The sequence below is a fragment of the Podarcis bocagei genome, assembly GCF_964188305.1.
Source record: "Podarcis bocagei genome assembly, chromosome: 8".
In the NCBI taxonomy this organism is placed as follows: domain Eukaryota; kingdom Metazoa; phylum Chordata; class Lepidosauria; order Squamata; family Lacertidae; genus Podarcis; species Podarcis bocagei.
In genome coordinates, this window is record NC_138133.1 from 43,546,713 (window position 1) to 43,562,130 (window position 15,418).

General features: G+C 41.0%; 1 protein-coding gene across 4 annotated transcripts in view; it reads right to left on the reverse strand.

Annotated features, from left to right (window-relative positions):
* Positions 1 to 15,418, reverse strand: part of PTPRM (protein tyrosine phosphatase receptor type M) — a 407,502-nt gene that overhangs the window by 261,013 nt on the left and 131,071 nt on the right. For all 4 annotated transcript variants that reach the window (XM_081205534.1, XM_081205536.1, XM_081205535.1 and 1 more), the window contains exon 3: positions 6,647 to 6,915. In XM_081205534.1, the coding sequence (XP_081061660.1) occupies positions 6,647 to 6,915 (269 nt within the window). The remainder of the gene's footprint in view (positions 1 to 6,646; positions 6,916 to 15,418) is intronic.

Consider the following 15,418-nt stretch of genomic DNA (forward strand, 5'->3'; position numbering starts at 1 on the left):
AAAACACAAAATACATAATAAAATTAAGAACAAAACCCCTCTCAAATAATTTTCCATTTTGTGAAATTCAGCGTATTTCTCCTCCCTCCGCACACTGTTCTGGAAGTTCTCCCAGGGGAAGACTGCTTGCAATAAAGGGAGTCATTGTACTGGCTTCTGCTGGTGGAATGGGTTACTTGAATCCAGACCATTATTAATAAAAGGGCCAAGAGTGATTTAAGTATAGACTTCCGGGTTGGCGCGGACAGCTAATGGCGGATTCCCTCCGAGCTCCGGAGGGAATCGGCTCCGCTGGGGACGGGTCCTGCCGCGACGGCGACGCGGGGACCCTCAAAAACCTCAGGCGCGGATGCCTGAGGACCTGGTGACTCGGTGGGCACCTTAAGCGCCCTCCCCGATTCACGAAGAGCCTTTTTAAAGGCTACGGAGAGGATACGGAGAGTGGCGTGGTGCTGAGAGTAAACCGCTACCCCAGCGGAGCGGAGCCGTGTGCCATGGCTGAAGAGCGCTGACTTGCTTCCTTGAAAATTTGGACTGAAAGAATTACCCGTGAGTAAGACGGATTGGGACTTTAAAAAACTTTTCCCTGAATTGGAGACGACCGGGGGGTGTGCTAAAAGGAAGTCCGCACCCCCCCCCTGCAGACGATCTAAGCAACGACATAAGAGCTAAGCTGGAGAGCCTACCCTTGGTGGGGTGAGTTAAAAAGGACACTAACTTTCAAGATTTAGTTAAAGGAAATTTTGTGCTGGAGAGTGGAGTTTTGGAGACCCTCTTTATGTTTTGAGCAACCCCCCCCCTCCCGGGCTCGGGAACGTCCTGCCTTTGTGCCTGTGTAAGAGCTGCGGAGTTTGACAGCTGTCAAAGCTGTCAAACGGGCAGTTTAAAGCGGAAAAATCACTATTTAAGATCCCTCTGGACTAAGACGAGTTATAATTGAGTTAAAATTGTTGGAAACAAAGTAACAATAACAAGCTAAAGGACTGTTGGAGAAAAGACTAATAAGTAACCAGATTCCCTCTAGGGGGAATTCTGTGAAACTACAATGGATACAATGGCTGTGGATGGAAAGTTACTAGTGGAAATCGAAAGGATGTTTCAATTGGTGGGAATTTTACAAGAGCAGAGCTTAGCCATGAATAAACAACTTAACATTATGACCTTGGGAACAGGCAACTCTGCTGTTTGTATTGAGGACCTGAATGAGAAAGAATCCACAGCTGAATGGGAAACAATGTCTACAGAGGTGGAAGAGACTAAACAAGAAAAAGAGAAAGTAACCTTGGGAAGCAACAACCAAAAGCTGACATCTGTGGAACACAAGCAAGGAGACTCTGGGAACACATCTACCACAAGTCTGCGAAAGATGCAGAAGAAGAAGGAGGAGGTTCTGGGACAATATGTACAGGAACTTAAAATAAAGAAATATGATTGGGGCCTCCGTTTGGACTTTGACTTTGAGGATACAGGCTTTGTGGAAATACTCCAGCAGTTGCTTTCAAATCTCCTTGTGGGAAGAGAATATGTTTTGATGGTGAAAGATCCTTTTCCAGACTCGACGACTGATATAAAGGACTACCAACGAGACCGGCGGAGAGGGACTGAAAGGGACTTGAAAGCCTCGGACGTGAGGAACCCAGGCTGAGAATCTTGACTTTGGATTTTTATTGGGAAGGGACAAAAACCGGGGATGGGAGGGAGGGAAGAGGAGATTCTTAAAAACTCTTAAGACTTTCATGTTTGGTTAATATGACTTTTATTCAAGACAAAATGAAAAATCGATGGAAGAGAACTTAAGTCCAACTTAGGAAAATCAAATTTTTTTTTTATTAGAAAAGAGGCAACAAAATGAATAAGATGGTTAAGAGGAGAAATACCAACTTGCTGATATAATCTTGGGAATTGGGATGCACGAGGGGGGGGTGGGGGGAAGTCAGGGAACAAGGTTATGAGAAGAGGATCTGCTGAATTTATACATGTTTGTGTCTTGTGTTATTGTTGTGTTTGTATTGTCTCTATAAAAGCGGAAAACCCAATAAAAATTTTATTAAAAAAAAAAAGAGTGATTTAAGTATAACTGATCCTATACATGGTTTGCAACACTCCGCTTAGAAAAGAAAAAGGAACATGCTTAATAGTGATGGAAACATAACTTCATGTGGCCACATAGCAAGAAACAGTATCTTTTTCAGACAGCTGAAGTCATTGTAATAGATGAGTAAAGGTCTATGTTGTGTACACACTTCTCACAGTCATCAGGTTTTTGTAGTCCTTCAAAGATCGATGAAACCCTTTTCACCAGAAGCAGCAGTGGGCCAAAAGAAATAGTTATGCATGCTAGAGGACATATCATATCTTTAGCCTGGTTGGCAGAAGTTTGAATCTATATCTGCTAAGTCTAAGGGTTTATGCTCCATACTACATAGGCTCTGATATAAATGGATATGCAGGCAACAAACATTTTGCGTTTGGGGAGTGTTCCCCCACGCTCAAAGGTCCACCCTACCCCCTCTTCTGGCCACTTCCAGTTTGTGGCGATGGACGCACGGCAATTGGTCGTTGCTGGATTGAGTGACTGAACATTTCTTCCATATTTTTAATGGTGCTACACTAAAATCAAGTCCTTTATATACAAGATTTGTGTGTGTGTGTGCATGTGTATGGATACTTTATTTGAGAGAAAAGAAAGGTAACAAATCCTATAAATGTGTGATGTTTTGTGAAAAAAATACTGTCTAGCATTTTCTTCGTGTCTAGCTGCCAGGTTAAAAAAAAAAGTTAACTCCAAGCTGTCAAGTTTGCATTTCATCACAGTTGACACAACATCTTAAATGCAACATATGAAGCGAATTAGTCAAAATAAAATAAAGCTGTAGCAAACACGATAGTTGTTTGATTTCTTGGAAATTGTTTTGCTGCCTTATCAGTCAGAAAACAACTGGTTAAAAACACAAATTTCATTTGCTCATGGAAAGCTGTGTTGGATGTCTGCCTGAGAGATGTTTTACATCAGACTATCCCTCAGATGCCTGCCAAACAGGAAATAGGGAAGCAGTTTAACATTGCACTGTCCCTGATCCTCCCTGCTTCAGTGAAGAGCAAAATTAGCTTTTCATTCCTGCCACTTCCCCCTTCTCTAGGAGAACAAAGAAGGGGGGCTGGCTTGCCACCCTAAATGCTTACTGCTGAAAATGTGCTGGCAGAGATAACTTGTCAGCTCCATAGAACAAAGGGAATAAATAGATTTACTTTCAATACATGACCTCACTTAGTAAACTCCTGCCTTTGTTTTTGCTAAGCAATTACAATTCCTGCAGTCCAAAGGTGAATTATACCTAATCATAAACTCTAATTCACAAAACTTATTTTAAAAAGAGAAAAGAATTTACTGATACCAATGTGGTTATTTAATGCAATTATGTGAACAGAAAAAGGAAATAATCCCATCAAACAAAAAAAAGTTCACTGCTGCTCTGGATCGTTTTTCTTGCGTCCCCTTGTCTCCATGTAGCACTTCCATGTGACTACATTTTTGCATGCATGCCACTTTCAAATTCGCACTTAGGCTCATAAAGAAGAATTTATGAGGTTAATGTCAACTAGACCACCTACATGAAAATGATTTAAAGTGAGCAAGATTGAAAATTGGGCTTATAAGTAATGAAGTTGTTTGTACGGGGTTATTTTTCAAGGCCCACGATCCTGAGCCCATTTATTTCACAAGGGCTTCTACTGCCTCACAGTAAATCAGTTCCCAGTTGGAACCAATATTGTGCTCTATTTTCGTTCTCAGAATCTGTTAGTATTTTTAGCAGCGGTGACTGAATCTCATTGATATGGCTTGAGTAAAGGGTCTGTTTACTGTTGGCCATGTACACATATATAAGGGGCTGCTGCTATTCTGAAGTCATGAACCAGTTATAGCTCCCTCTCAGCCTTTTCTCCATTCCAGGCAGTATACATTATGCCCAGGGAACATAAAAAATGAAAGCACCGTAATCCAAAGGTTACAAAAATAAATGTTTGGTGTGTTAGTTGTGGCATTTTAGTTGTGTTTAATGCCCTGCTACAGCATGTAAAGGAACATGGTAGATAGGCTAAGGTTTGCACAACGTTTGCTAATATGAAACTAGGCGAATACATGGTACATTTATGCAGCTAATGAAGAGATGAGTTTAGATATGAAAACCTGTGGAGGATCTAGGTCCCTAAGTACCTCATTTACAGAAAAAGCTGTCGGGCTTGGAAAGGTTAAAGCTGTCTAGCACTAAATGAGACTCAGACTGCAATTCTAAGCACACTTCCTAGGGAGTAAGTCACACTAAGCTCAATGGGACTTATTTGCAAGTCCTGTACACATGCTTGGGATTGCACTACATGGAATCTACTGAACTAAAATGAATCTAGGTAACAGCGGATCTGCTATAGTCCCCTTTTCATTCAACTGCACTGAAATACAAAATGGATTTGTGACCACCATTCATTAGCATTTAAACACTGTAAAACAGCAATCTGAAACAAACAGGCACAAGCACATGAAGCACATTTTGGGCTTGGATTTTCAGATTATAAAGGAGAGGATTTATTTATGTGTTTGCTTTTCAGCAACCTGCTTTTGCTCCATGTAAACGTGGAAGCAATGATTTAAGAAGAGAAGGCATGCAGTTTACTGCTTGCACGTGGGTATATGGAGCTAAGAATACAAGATATTGAGCAGACTGAACACAGTAGGGGTACTAACAACCTGTGGAGCTGCATAAGTCATCCTACCGGAAGGTTATTTTTTAACTGCAAACTTGTTCTACACCATAAAATAATTCTTTGACATGGTAACAACTATTCTGCAGTGAGGGTGGCAGCAAGTGACAAGTATCTTATTCTGCAGAAGCAACCCTCCCAGATACTTTAAAAAAAACAACCATGGAGAGGATAGAAATTATATGGAACAAGATATAATTATAGACAAGGTGAGTCTAGCAATAAAAAGCCTTAAAAATGTGCATGCTACAGACCCAGATGAGTCTAAAATAGCCCCCCTACCATTATACACACACCAGCTACTTATGGACAACTTAGTTTAGTTTAGTGATGGAGCTCTAACTAATAAGCATTCTCCAGGATGGAGCAATTAGAACAAGTATTACTGCTAAGAAATAAAATAAAAAGAGCAAGTATCAGTTATGGAATTAAATCCAAAAGGCTAGATGAATTTGAAACTTTACATTTAAATGAACTGTGTTAAGGTAAAGGTAAAGGTACCCCTGCCCGTACGGGCCAGTCTTGAAAGACTCTAGGGTTGTGTGCTCATCTCACTCTAGAGGCCGGGAGCCAGCGCTGTCCGCAGACACTTCCGGGTCATGTGGCCAGCGTGACAAAGCTGCTCTGGCGAGCCAGCACCAGCGCAGCACACGGAAACGTCGCTTACCTTCCTGCTATAAAGCGGTACCTATTTATCTACTTGCACTTAAGGGTGCTTTCGAACTGCTAGGTGGGCAGGAGCTGGGACCGAAAGACGGGAGCTCACCCTGCTGCGGGGATTCGAACCGCCGACCATGCGATCGGCAAGTCCTAGGCACTGAGGTTTTACCCACAGCGCCACCCGCGTCCCATATGAACGGTATTAGCTACAACAAATATCCTGAAATCAAACAATAATTATGCTCAAAAGGCCATGCACACTAAGAATTAGCAGATATTCTAAGTATAGAAGCAGAATGTCTTCAGAAGTGTGACTTTATACTGAACAGTATCACTTCTATTAAATAAATACTAGTGGGAGTTATTTGCCTATATGTTCCAGGGTGAAGCAAACACCCAGACACTAAAATTATTTCTTTAGAATTCATGATAATGGGATAATTTTAGTATACCAATCAACAGCTCATATATTTATTTATTTTTATTTGTATATCACATTTTGTTTAAATTATTTTCATTTGTTTATTAAATCTTACCCTTCCTCCCAAAGGACCAGAAGTTTCACAAGGGAATCTTACTATATGCATAAAAATGTAATGCTGTCATCACTCAGCCTCAAAATGCTACTAAAATATATACTTATCAATAATGATAATCCTACAGAAAAAGTAAAATGAACAACACATTTCAGATGAAGACAACCTTCCTGGGGCACCAAGTTCTCCTGTCACACACCAAGCTTGACAGGATGGAATTCCCACCTGGTGAGTCTTGTCTTCTTGGAAAGATGAGGAAATGTCTCTTCATCACTTTCTTTTACCTACCTGGGTTGTTGGAAAGTATTAACGATTCATTATACAAGAGTTTAAAATGTAAATGCTCTTGTCTACATCCTGAAATAACTTGTTCCCAAGGCTGCTATAAATACATAATCGATTAGCCTGCCAGATGCTGCTTTTACATGTTTTACCATTGGTCTGTTTTATTGTATGCATTTGTGATTTATTTTTATTCTTACTGTAAGCCATCCCAAGAACTTGATCATACGACAGTGCATGAATGCCTATCAAACTAAGAAACAAACAAATAAACAAACACATTGACTGATGTCAAAATTGAACCAAGTGCACACCTGTTAAATAAGGTTAGAATGCCTTATTCAGCAGTGATTCACATGAAATATTTTACTCTGTTTCATATATGTAAGAAAAGAACAAACAAGCAGTACCTGATAGAAATTTGGCCAAAAGGTGCTAATTGCCAATTCTACCCTGTTCCAGGTTCCTGTAGGACCTCCGGACATATTCCACACTGGGCTACCAAGCTGACCGTTGTTGACTTTCACATAAACATTTAATATGCCAGGATTGGATCCACTCTTGCTGGAAACATAAAAATTGAAATCAATGCAATGAGTGTCGTTTTCTTTCAGGTGTGGTAGCAAAAGATGGGCTCTTTGTCCGAACTTCTCGGTGGTGTTCACCAACATGAAAGATCCTGAAGGAAACAAAAAATAAAAATAAAACCAGTCACTTGTTGAACAATTTCCTTTCCACCAAGAAATGCATTTTTGTGCAACTAAAAAGAAGACATTACTAACAATGTTTTGCAATTGTTTAATAGCTTTTTTACAATGGTCTCAAAATCTAGAAATACGCCAGGTTCAAATTAGATCGGATTAGCTTGAAAAGAGGCAGTTAACAATTAAAAAATGGATAGGTTCATTCCTGTACCGATCCAAATTCATGTGGAGGTTTCAAAAGCTTAGTGTGCCCAGAAGAGAGCCAAAGTCAAGCACAGCTGCCTTCTGCAACTGGCATTTAGTGTGCTCAATACAAGGGCAAAAGTGGGTGAAATCATCCATCACACAGCACCTTTAGGGCCCCAGCAGTGGGTGGGCTTTGCCCCCTCTATTCTTATCTTTGCAGTCATTTTAAATCTCCTCTATCAAATCTACTGGAGCAACAGTGCTGCACTAGAAAATACAGCTACCACCCCCCTCCCCGCCCAATCCTCAAATCCTGAGTTTTGATGGTAAAGCCTCTTCACAACTAAATGTAGCTCCACAGAGTTTCATGTCATGAGTGGTCTTCCTCCCATCCACCCTGCTTGGATTTTACATGGATCTGTGAGAGGTAGCCTGGGATTATGAAAGACTTGTGAGCCTTCCACAATCCTGGTTGCCTTTGACAAATAGGTGTGCTATAAGGAGAGGCGCTGGGCTAGGTAGATGGACCGTGAATCTTATTTAAATCTGGAAAGCATTTGAGTCCTCTGGGGTTCTCTTCCAAGTCCAAGCTTGTATAAGTTTCAACATCACATCAAAATCCCATATGAAAACTGGTACTTCATTGAGTTCCAGCCTCCTCCTTCTGCACAGCCAGGAGGATGACATTTGTTTCCCTTTACAAGCTTCTTGTTTCATCTAAACTAGGATCATGACTTAGCATTAACTAGGTCTAGTTGCAGAGCAAGCCACCTTCAAACCAATGTATTTTATCAATACAGAAAATCTTTTCAAAGGAGTTTAAATTATTTGAAGAAAGTAGTACAAAAATGGAAGAGGGACAAAATTTAGGACAGTGGCTGTAAGAGGGAGATAAAAAAATAGATAAGGTTTTGGGTTAGTTTGATTAAAAATAGCAGTGAAGGATGAGTACATTGAGGAAAGGCTTATCAGGAAAGAGTGAAATTATTCAAAGTTCAATTGGAAATATCAGTGAGAATCAATGAGCAAATACTAACTTCTGTTTAGTGTTAAACCACAACCTTTGGCCTGTACAGAATGACATGCTTAAGAGAAAGCAAAGTGAAAAAGTTTCCACACTCCTCCTCTCACCCATGCAGGAGGGAAGGTGAGATCCCACAAGCCCAGGAAGAAGCTTGGATCATGTATTGCTAAATCATGGCCTACCATTATATCCTAAAGCAACCAATGGCATCTTCCTGAAGTGTATTTCTCTAGGAAGTGTGTAGTGAAGATTTGTAGTAGCACTATCTCAATAGACCACAATACCTTGCAGCTTTCAATGATTTAAAAAAAAAACATTTTTTTAAAAGATCTAGCAATTGCTAAATATATATAAAAAATACATCCCAGTTTGGCCACACTTAACACATAAACGTCTACTTTCAAGCATATAAAAGAATGTGTTTACATCAGTTCTAATCTAACTACCCCTAGCATCTTGCCAAGATTTAAACTGAAAAAATATATTATTATTTTCCAATAGTAAGAATTATTTTTAAAAAATCATGTGAAGTAATAATAATAATAATAATAATAATAATTTTTTATTTATACCCCGCCCTCCCCAGCCAAGGCCGGGCTCAGAGCGGCTTACAAGCAATAATAAAAACAAGATGAGTGATTACAACTTAAAAACAAAAATAAAATACAACATTAAAATAATGGAACATTAAAATATTAAAATGGAGCCTCATTGCAGGAGAAGGAAAAGAAAAAAGAAAAAGGGGGCGGAGGGAATCAAATTGGCTCCAATCCAAAGGCCAGGCGGAACAACTCTGTCTTACAGGCCCTGCGGAAAGAGATCAGATCCTGCAGGGCCCTGGTCTCATGAGACAGAGCGTTCCACCAAGTTGGGGCCAGTGCTGAAAAGGCCCTGGCTCTGGTTGAAGCCAATCTAACTTCCTTAGGGCCTGGGACCACTAGGGTGTTGTTATTTATGGACCTTGAGGCTCTCCGTGGGGCATACCAGGCGAGGCGGTCCCGTAGGTACGAGGGTCCTAGGCCGTGAAGGGCTTTAAAGGTCAAAAGCAGCACCTTAAATCTGACCCTGTACTCCACCGGGAGCCAGTGCAGCTTGAAAAGCACTGGATGAATATGCTCCCATGGCAGAGACGCTGTGAGGAGCCTCGCTGCAGCATTCTGTACCCGCTGGAGTTTCTGGGACAGCTTCAAGGGCAGCCCCGCGTAGAGCGAGTTACAGTAGTCAAGCCTGGAGATGACTGTCGCATGGATCACTGTGGCCAGGTTGGGGCGGGAAAGGTAAGGGACCAACTGCTTGATGCGGCGAAGGTGGAAAAATGTCGCCTTGGCTGTTGCTGTGACTTGCGCCTCCATGGAAAGGGAGGCGTCAAGGATTACACCCAAACTCTTAACGGAAGGCAATGGCACTAATTGGGCCCCCGCAAGAGAAGGGAGTTGGTCCCTCATCCCCATGCTATCCCGACCTAGCCATAGGACCTCTGTCTTCGAAGGATTTAGTTTCAATCGGCTCCCACGAAACCATCCAGCCACAGCTTCCAAGCATCTGGTCAGTGTGTAAGGGGCCGAGTTGGTGTGGCCATCCATCAGTAGATAGAGCTGAGTGTCATCAGCATATTGATGACAGCCCAGCCCAAAGCTCCGGATAATCTGGGCAAGGGGGCGCATAAAGATGTTAAAAAGCATTGGGGAGAGAATTGCGCCCTGCGGCACTCCACACACCAAGGAGTGGCGTGACGACATTTCCCTCCCTAGTGCCACCCTCTGTCCCCGACCAGAGATAAAAGAGCACAACCAGTTACGGGCTATGCCCTGTATCCCCACGTCTGCAAAGGCGATGGTCCAGAAGATCATGATCGACCATGTCAAAGGCTGCTGACAAATCTAAAAGGATCAGCAGTCCTGACCCGCCTCGATCCAGTTGTCTACGGATATCATCTGTTAGGGCAACCAGAGCCGTCTCCGTCCCAAAACCAGGACGGAAACCGGACTGAAATGGATCTAATGCCGATGTTTCCTCCAGAAACCTACCAAGCTGTTCAGCAACCGCTCTCTCAATTACCTTACCCAGGTATGGAAGATTTGAAACTGGGCGGTAATTGGATAGGTCTAAGGGATCTAATGAAGCTTTCTTTAAGAGTGGACGCACCACTGCTTCCTTCAGTTCCCCTGGGAATGTCCCCGTGTCAAGGGACAAATTGATAATTTCAACCAGGGGGGTCCGCGCAACATCTGGACACTCCCTAATCAGCCAAGACGGGCACGGATCAAGGAGGCAGGTGGTGGGCCTACCAACTTGGAGGAATCTATCCACATCAGTAGGGAGTATCCGATCGAAATGGTCCAACACTGGACCTGAAGTCAGTCGAAGGGCCTCCAGTTCAGTCACTGTATCTAAATTGGCAGGGAGGTCACGGCGGAGCAACAGGACTTTCTCCGCAAAAAAGCTCGCGAATGCCTCACAGCTGTGGGTCGAATTTGTGCTTAAATTTGGTTGTCCTCCTAAGGACGTTATTGACCTAATTATTCTAAAAAGTTGTGCCGGGCGAGAGCTAGCGGATGCAATAGAAGCTGCAAAGTAAGATTTCTTAGCAGCTTTCATAGCCATCTCATAAGCTTTCATAAAGTAACTCTTTATGCGCTGAAGAAAAGGTCATAATGTGAATACATGTGCAGCCATCAGCTTTCAAAAGCTTGACTTAATGAGTAAATATTGTATGACCTGGAATGTATGGATAATAATCAGAGGAATAAGGCAAGACATTAACTGTCAAATCCAGCTTGCAAAAGACCTTTGAGACTTTCTCGTTTAAAGAGAAAAAGCAAGTATTAAGGAACTTCAGAGTAAACAGAAGAAATCCTTTGGGCTCCATTTAGAGAAGTGATGTGATTTGCGTTTTATAAGAAAAGTGAATCTTTAATGGGAACTAAATTAAGTTACAGTATGTCATTCAGATGAATTGTTTTAGCTGCTGAGTTAGAAAATAGACAATGAGTCTAAGTCATGAGAAAACAACTTACTGAATTTTAAGGAAATCTGTCTTTTAACAATTTATGAATCTAAATTATTTTGGTGATATCATGCACTTTGACCAAAGTACAACCATATCTAATGTCTTTTTAACAAGGTTTCAAAATCAAAATATCAATGCTTCTCCGCACATAAAAATTAATTCTTAAACAGCAATAACCACATACAAGATCCACTGCAGACAACAGAGCACAAACAACATAACTGCTGGAGAACAAACACTTCCCTGTATGCTTGTTCCAATATACAACACATACACAATACACAAGGCAGTCAGCCTTGAAATGGCTCTGCTTCAGAAACCAAGCTAATAAATCACCAACTTGGAAAATGACCATTGGATCAACATCAACCCACTAAAGCCCTACACCATTAGATATGCCTACATTATCTCATTTTTACAACATATCTAGTCTACTGTAACAGACATGGTACAACACAATATTTTGACTTTTCTCTTTCTCTCTATTATCATTTGTGCAGATCTATTGGCAAGTTGCTATGATTAGGAAGCTGCCTTAAACCATCATTCAGACCACTGGCCCATCTAGCTCAGAACTGTCTGCACTGGCAGGCAGTGGCTCCCAGGGTTTCAGGGTGGAGTCTCTCTCAGCCCTACCTGGAGAAGCTGGAGAGGGACCAAGTCCCTTCTGGTTGCAATGCATGTGTTCTACCACAACTATGATAAATGATAAACCACTAGTGTGCTACAGTGGAGAGAAATGAAAGCCTACATAGATCCTTCCCAGACACCTTAAGATCTAAAAACACAAATAAGTTAGGAATAGGTCCTGGTGTGTGTAGTGGAAACAGATGTGCTTGTCAAGCAGCAATGTTCTACAGGTAAATGCAAATTAGAAAGCTTCAGTGAAAGCTTTATCAAACAAGTACGGTACTGAGAAAGAGTTTGAAGGAGAAAGAAACTGATGAAACTAATAATACAAGTAAAGCTGGATGTTGAAGATGTTGAACGAGAAAAACGCTGCAGAGCAGAAAGACTAAAGGGATTTGAAAACCAAGAATACAGGGTCAAAGTAATTTCATGTCCCAGAAACTCAGAAGATAGTATCCCTGACTGCCAACAGCAGAAGGTTTGGCTTAAAAAACTAAGAACTCTAGAAGTTATCCAACATTATGGGAGCAGATTTCCCCTTTCCCTCCTTCCCCCTAGCCCCCTCCCCAAAAAATCTGCTCCAGAGAGTCCCCCAACCCTTCAACTCAGATTTAGTGTACATGCAGAGCATTGCAGGGGAGAAAAGAGAAAGGAAATATCATGTTACTCAATAAGTCTGTTCCACTAGTAGACAGGTACAATTGGATACCATCTTCTGTCTTTTTACCATGTTCAGATGTCAATAAGACATTTTTAAAAAATCATTATTATTTAGCCCTTACATCTTGAATTCCACCAATGAGAGAATTCTCATTGATGGCTGGGATATGTGGATCAGACTACCTAACCAAGCATCATTTTCTCTGGTTAGTACCTTCTCTGTCTAGGCAATTATCCTGGTTGTTTCTTGCAATTAAAATATCCATCTAGTTGTGGAGCATGTTAGTTTTAATGGTTTGGGGGAGACAATTTCCAACCACGTCTTTGTCACGGCTGTGCTGTGGAGTGGGTGCAGAAGGATGTAATCAAACTACAATGGGGTTTGGGGGCGGAGAGACACAATAATGCACATGTGCATAACACCATCTGTGCACATGCACCAAGATTACATGTCTGGACAGCACTCTTGGGAAACCATCTAGCTTTTTCAGAACACTCACTGAGAAAGCTTGTAAATACCAAACTGTTTCCGAACTGAACAGAGGGAAGTTACACCATTTCTATTAAAAATGTTCCCAAGGGACTACACATTATCAAGTGTTATAATCGTTTTATTTCTTCAGTGTAGTTTTCTAAGCTGAGATAATATGTGTTCTGTAAGTGCTCCTCTGCATGATTTCAGGTGCTCTGGAAGCTAATTAAGATAAGTGAAAATCACATTACAATACTGCACACGTCAAATTTTCAATCTGAACGTATGGCAGTATGAAAGACTCCCTATGCTTGTAACATACATTCATAACTAACCTAGTTTTACTAGTCTTCCTTCAACATAGACAGGAGAAATGTGATAAGGGATGAGCACATTTTAAAATGAGATGTAAGTTTTTGATGTGTTCAGCTTTGTTTAATAAATACAAGTAAAATAAAAATGGTAAATTAGACCACTCTCTAGAAAATTTTCAAACCCAAACTGAAAGTTTTCTAGTGCAAATCATCCCAATGTGCAAAGAAAAAATTTCCACAAAACCCGCATCATACAGATGCACCCATTTTTGAGAGTTCACATTGTGAAATCCACATGGTTGGTGCTGGATCCATGCGCTGAGAAGCTGCACACACTGTTGATTCATCTATGATCCAGTCTCCATGTGGACACTGTGAACCGATAGTAGTGTGAATTGGGCCCCTTTTGCACAGATGAAATATTAAACTTGATCAAATTAACTTTGACATTTAGCAGTATGTAACAATACTAGTTAACATATATTTTTGAAAATATAAATTATGCAACTTACTATTCTAATCTCAACTTTTAAATTGGTTATTGACTTAGGTGCTATATTCATTATTTGTCCTGTAACTTTAGGAGCTTTCTGAAGAAACAGTTTAAACAAGGGCTTTAATTACATCCAAATAACCCCTGTTTATACAAATGGCTGTTTTCTCGGAAAGGCCATGAAATCCCCAATGAGGGCATCAGTAGCAACTCACTGTGATGATCAAATATTTGCATTATCTAAATGTGTACTCAGTAACTTGTGGTGTTTACAGTTTATAAAGTTTACACAAGTTTATGGAAGTGAAAACAGGGTACTGTTTGTTCTTGGATATGTGGGACAAATTAACTTTAAAAAAGTAGGGACTTTAAAAAGAAAAATCGAAACAGCTTGTACAAAATAAATATTGAAATCATATGCATACATCTTTGGAACTAAATGCCACTCAACTTATTGGAACTCACATCTGACTAAATATACTGTTAAAGATTGGGGGGGGGGGCTAAATCCTAGAAATAATAAATGGTAGGATTTTGATTATTTGGGATGTGGTGAGAGAAATACAAGCTGTAGAGGAATTTCCTGAGTTATCAGATAAAAAACAACCTGGCCAAGCTAGGGCCATTAGGAAACAATACAGGGCCACTGGCAATACAAAAGAACTGTCTTCCTCCCTTGCCCTGAGGTGTGAACAGAGACAGGATGGTGTGGGGTTGGTAGGTTGCCAGTGTAACTGGGTGTGAAGTGACAGGAGAAGAGTCTAGAGCAAGGGTTGTTGGGAAGAAGAAGAAAGAAGAAAAGATTGGTATCTGTCTTCAGTAGGCTGGCTGAAGACTGGCTGCACTGCTGTGGGGGCAAGCTCCTTTTGAAATGACCACGTTATAAGATCTGGACTCCCTCCACAGACTGAAGGTGTAAATAGGTGAATAGACCACATTTCTTAAAGCTGCTACGGTCTCTGCCATGTCTAAGTTCTCCAAAGTACTAACAGTGTCTGGAACTCCATGGACTCTTGCCACCGCTTGGCAGAAAGAGGGGGAGGCACCCAACTTCTGTAACAATACACAGGATTGGGCTGCCAGAACAACAACAATCAAAATCAGCATGTCCAGTAATGTCACATCTCTAAATATCTCCTTGTTGGCTCTGGCTTCAGATCCATCTACTGTTGGTTATACTACTTTCTGGCCTAATAGTCCCAATGAACACCAGCCACCACAAACTAACTGCTCACAACAGTACACAAACTGGTCTTAAAGTTGCACTGTAGACAGAAAGAATACTGTGCCAGCAGCCTTTTTAAAAAGTCTTAGGAAGATTGCTTTTACAAGACAGGACATAAATATTTTAAATACATACATACCTACACAAACACACACAATGAATATCATTAAGCTGTGTGAGATTTAGAGGAAGAACTCATCTGCCAAAGCAAATTTCAGCTGCTTCTCATGTCATACCATTTCATTCAAAATGATTTTTAATGAAAAGTGCATGAATGCACTGCAGTGTGTTTTTGTAAACTTACATTTCTCTCCCTCTCTCTCTCTCTCTCTCTCTCTCTCTCTCTCTCTCTGTACACACACACACACATTCTTGGAACATGCACTGCTTGTATGTCATGCAAACAGGAAAGACCGTGTGGTAGAAACATGAAAATGCCAGGGGAAATTGGTGTGGTAGAGCCA